The following is a 5,462-nucleotide window of genomic DNA, read 5'->3' on the forward strand; positions in this document are numbered from 1 at the left end:
ATCATAAGACAAAGTAATCAATGCTCACACCAGGGGCCATTGGCAGTCGTAAGGCCAGAAGCCAATTTCTTTTTTTTAATTTTTTCCTTATTTATTAACAGGAGAGAACTTGTACAGGGGGAAGTGGGGATGAAGATGTCTCAAGGGTTGGGGTTAGGGTTAGTACAGGGAGGGTAGTGGGGGTGAAGAGGTCTTAGGAAGGACTGATAAGATGTAGCCTGAAGAGATGGGGTTTCAATCTACGGCGGAAGATCGGTAGTGACTCTGCAGTCCTGACAGTGGGGGGAAGCTCATTCCACCAGCGGGGCGCCAGGACAGTGAAAAGCTGTGACCGAGTGGCGCGGCCGCTGCATCCATGTAGAGGTGGTGGTGCCAGGCGGGCAGCCGAGGTGGAAGAGCAGAGTGATTGTGCAGGGGTTTCGGGGCTAACCATTGCTTGCAAGTAGGGAGGGGCTGTTCCCTTTGCCGCCCGGTAGGCAAGCACCAGGGTCTTGAATCTGATGTGAGCTGCTACCGGGAGCCAGTGGAGGGTGCGGAGGAGGGGCGTGACATGGGAGAATTCGGGGAGGTTGAACACCAGACGAGCGGCAGCATTCTGGATGAGCTGCAGAGGTCTGATGGCGGAGGTGGGGAGTCCAGCCAAGAGTGCCTGGCAGTAGTCAAGGCGGGAGATTACAAGTGTTTGGACCAAAAGTTGTGCTGCTTCTCTGGTGAGGAATGGGCGTATCCTTCTCATGTTGTAGAGGAAGAATCTACAGGAGCGTGCTGTCGCTGTGATGTTCGCTGCACAGGATAAGTGGTTGTCAAGGATCACCCCAAGGTTCTTGGCTGTATGGGAGGAGGTCACAGTAGAGTTCTCTACCGTGATGGAGAAGTCTTGGAGAGGGCAGGCTTTCCCTGGGAGGAAGAGCAGCTCAGTCTTGTCAAGGTTGAGCTTAAGGTGGTGGGCTGACATCCAAGCAGAAATGTCAACAAGACATGCTGAGACACACGTTGCCACCTGTGAGTCAAAAGGGTGGAAAGAGAGAAAAAGAGTGTCATCTGCGTAGGTGTGGTAGGAGAAACCATGTGAAGAAATTACAGAGCTGAGAGATTTGGTATAGAGAGAGAACAGGAAAGGCCCAAGAACAGAGTCCTGGGGGACCCCAGTGGTTAGGGCTCGTGGAGAGGACAGCGATCCTCTCCATGTCACCTGGTAGGAGTGACCGTCCATGAACAACGGGGACATGGCAGGGATTAATTTCCCTACTACCCTGCTAATTTCCCTACTAACCCTATAAATAGAAACATAAATCAACATGCTCCTTCATGTCAGGGGGGAGTGGCATAGGTTATGAATACCTACCGTATGAAAAGCAGAAACATTTAGTGTTGCCAACCAGAGACGGGACATCATGGGAGTTCGACGTCTGATGAGATTGATTGAAATAGCCTCTATCTTAGAGCCCGATCAATTCAAAAACAGCAAGCTGGTCATCGATGGCTCAAATTTTTACAACTTACTTTATTATGACTCAAAGTTGGACCAGAGCTGTGGTGGAGAGTATGATGGGTTTCAGGACGTGATCAGCCGGTTCTTCCAGGCTCTGAGGGACTGTGATATTGAGCCTTTTGTGGTTCTGGATGGAGGTGCTGACTACACTGACTGGAAGGTTGACATCATAAAGGTTCGAGCACAAGAGAAGATCTCAAGGGCACATGACATGTCAAAGGGGTCTGAGCCGAAAGGTGTCTTACCCCCCCTCACCAAAGATGTCTTCATACAGTCCCTTGTCAGCTTGAAGATTCCATTTGTTCAGTGCTTGGGTGAGGCAGACTCTGAGATCGCTTCCTTAGCCAATCATTGGGGCTGTCCTGTACTGTCCAATGACAGTGACTTCTACATCTATGACATTCAAGCGGGTTGCCTTCCCTACTGCCATTTTAAGTGGCAGAAGCCTGTCAATAGCGGAACCTCACATGGGTACATAAACTCCCAACGCTACACCGTGAGTAAGTTCTGTCAGCATTTCAACATCGAGAGGCAACTCATCCCTGTCTTCGCCAGCATAGTCGGGAATGACTATGTGAAGTCACGTGACGAAGGAATGTTCAACCGCTGGGCTCATCACTCAATTACTCGGTCACCCAATTGCACATGGAAAATTCTCCGCCTGGCTGGCATAATAGGTTGGCTATCCCGGTTTCAGACAAAGCAAGCCGCTCTGGATGCACTGAAACTCCTTGAATGTGGCAAAGACCTGGTCAACCTCTGCAAGAGCATCAGTGTTTACTGTGATATTCCTCCCAGCTCATTTGCCAGATATTTTGACGAGAAGATCTCCCCAACTGGGGTTGGTCTCCCAGAGCCCTTACGTGTCCTGCCCAGCTGGACCATCTTGCCTCTAATGGAGGGGAGACTCCCCTCCGCCATCATCTACGTGCTGGTGCTGAGGAGGATCATTCTGAGTGGCCAGGTGGAGGACTACGCCCAGCCCAGCAGCCACCTCACCTCTCAGCCCATACGGCAGGTCCTCTATGGGCTGCTGCTTGGTGGGGAGCGGGACAGCCAGGGTGTGGAAGAGTATATGAGAGATGGCCTACAGCTCACCAGTGACGTGGTTAGACCTGTCCTGCCCAGCGTGCCTAGACACATGCAGCTAGAGATACTGAGAGAGGTACGGACTCATACACTCACCCAACACTTTATTAGGAACACTATATTAATACTGGGTAGGGTCTCCCTTTATTAGAACACTATACTAATACTGGGTAGGGCCTCCCTTTATTAGGAACATTATATTAATACTGGGTAGGGTCTCCCTTTATTAGAACACTATACTAATACTGGGTAGGGCCTCCCTTTATTAGAACACTATACTAATACTGGGTAGGGCCTCCCTTTATTAGAACACTATACTAATACTGGGTAGGGTCTCCCTTTATTAGGAACATTATATTAATACTGGGTAGGGTCTCCCTTTATTAGAACAGTATACTAATACTGGATAGGGCCTCCCTTTATTAGAACACTATACTAATACTGGGTAGGGCCTCCCTTTATTAGAACACTATACTAATACTGGGTAGGGCCTCCCTTTATTAGAACACTATACTAATACTGGGTAGGGCCTCCCTTTATTAGGAACATTATATTAATACTGGGTAGGGTCTCCCTTTATTAGAACAGTATACTAATACTGGATAGGGCCTCCCTTTATTAGAACACTATACTAATACTGGGTAGGGCCTCCCTTTATTAGAACACAATACTAATACTGGGTAGGGCCTCCCTTTATTAGAACACTATACTAATAGTGGGTAGGGCCTCCCTTTACCCGTTCCTAGCCTAATGTGTATAACAGAGATGCGGCTACGTGATGAAAAGTAACCCCATGGGCAGCTTACCTATCCCCTTGTCCCTGCACATAAAAAACAAAACAAAACACTATACCGTGTATAGTTTTACCAAAACAAAACACTATACCGTGTATAGTTTTAAACCACAACAAGGAAGAACTACCAATGTACGTGGCTTGGCTACTTCACTTTCAACAATAGACACCAAACAAAACACGAAAGACAACTCTCGAACAGAGGACAGGAGGGCTTTAAATAGACGGACGGACGGCTGATTGGTCCGGAACAGGTGCGCGAATGATGACGAATGGGACTGACAGGCCAATCGTGGACGGAGGAGGAGACATAGACGGGAACACAAAACACAGCACGACAGGAGAAGCCACCCGCGTACAGGACGAGGGACATAACAGTGTGTGTGTGTGCGCACATGATTTGTGTATGTACAGTAATGTACTGTATGTGTGGTATAGTGTTCTAATGGGTATCGTCATTATCACCACTCCGTCTCTCGTTCTCTTCCCCAGGCCCCACAGTCAGATCGTCTGCAGGTGTTTCTGGAGGCACAACGTGTGTCCCCCTCGGCTTTGGAAGGCGTCCCCTCTCACCTGCAGCTTCCTGTGTGTGTCACCTGTTTCTGGCTGAGTCACGCCAAGCCCCCACCCAGCCAGCACCACCTGAAGGCCCTGTTACTGGGGGTGGTGTACGGAGAGCTCTGCAGACAGCAGACAAACCAGAGAGGTAGGTTTTCAGCCCGTAGGTTTTTAGCCCCAAAAGTGTGGATGTCATTTTAAGTGCAATTAGGCCTATAGTGTCAGATCTAAAACGTTGTTTTTGCATGCAGAGGGGGAGGACCGAGGTGGGACAGAAGTTGTGAAGAGGATGAAGAACATAAAGAAGAAAGGGGAAAGGAGGCAGATGGACCTGGGCGTGGCTCACACCTTCAGCCAATGGCAAAGCTGCCTGAAGGAGGGCCTCCAGATGAACCAGCTGCTGTGCTTCCCTCTCCCTGAGCCTGAATGTGCCTGGTACGGTGTCACCTTCTAACCATCCCATAATATCCCTAACTGACAGTGTAATAGTTAAGCAGAAGTTTCCAATTGCTTTTAGATAATCTGCTTTTGAATGGATTTCATTCAGTATGTTAGTGGTACATAAGTCTGTTAGTCTCTTACACATGGCCTCTGATTTCATCTGTGTCTGTGTGTGTGTTCGCCAGGTTGTACTGTGGTCCTCTGGTGCACCAGCTGGTGGTTTGTCTGAGGCAGAACGACTCAGAAGCTCTACTGGACAGACACCCTGAGTCTAACCAGCTCTTCAGAGATCTCTATCGGAAATGTACAGATCATTAAAACATTTTAGTTCCATAGGATAAGCATATATATTTTTGCTTATGATGACTGATGCATAGATGATTCACTTACTTTAGACAAATGTACTTGTTGTAAGTCGCTTTGGATAAAAGCGTCTGCTAAATGTCAAAAATGTAAAATGTAAAGTGTAATGTAAGGATTATGATGATTTTATTTTGTAAGGATATTGTAAGATATCTCTCTCTCTCTCTCTCTCTCTCTCTCTCTCATTTTGTAAGGATATTGTATGTCGATGGAGTAGTCCAAGACAGACAATTAATCACAAATGTTCCTTTAGTTAGTTTAGATCGAACCAGTTATACCAGCATGAGTGCACACCTAGGTAGCGTGTGGTTTATAAACTATGGGCTCCAACCAGTCTATTTGGGTGAAACTCAACTGGATCTGTTAAAGTTACTGAGGTGCAGAGTCACTCCTATGTGAAAACATGTCTATATGCAATGATCTGAAGTTGCTACACATTTCTAAATGATAACACCTCTGTCACAATAAACCCATTTTCTACAGGATGGATTGTTGTTGTTTTAAGTGGGGAACCATGCCCAGATGTTACAATAGTAGTACTGTAGTGAACACAGTGGACTTGATTCTCTATCACAAGGAATGGACTTGAGTCATACCTATCACATACTGGTTCACTCATTTTTCACATCAACTCAATCGGTCATTGCCTCATACGGAATATATAGGTCTAACAAGGTGCATGTGATGAGAGTAAACTTCTTTTGTTGCCCTCTATCGGCCTCTGGT

The 5,462-nt window shown here is 47.3% G+C and overlaps 1 protein-coding gene across 1 annotated transcript; it reads left to right on the forward strand.

The window, feature by feature from the left end:
* Positions 1–1,394: 1,394 nt before the first annotated feature.
* Positions 1,395–5,123, forward strand: aste1a (asteroid homolog 1a; the record flags this gene model as incomplete). Its single annotated transcript, XM_083685543.1, has 4 exons — positions 1,395–2,657; positions 3,867–4,080; positions 4,184–4,367; positions 4,559–5,123. 4 exons carry the CDS (start codon positions 1,395–1,397, stop codon positions 4,689–4,691), a joined length of 1,794 nt encoding a protein of 597 aa, XP_083541669.1. The 3' UTR covers positions 4,692–5,123.
* Between the last annotated feature and the right edge of the window lie 339 nt (positions 5,124–5,462).

Source organism: Argentina silus (genome assembly GCF_951799395.1).
Source record: "Argentina silus genome assembly, chromosome: 15".
NCBI classification, from domain to species: Eukaryota; Metazoa; Chordata; class Actinopteri; order Argentiniformes; family Argentinidae; genus Argentina; species Argentina silus.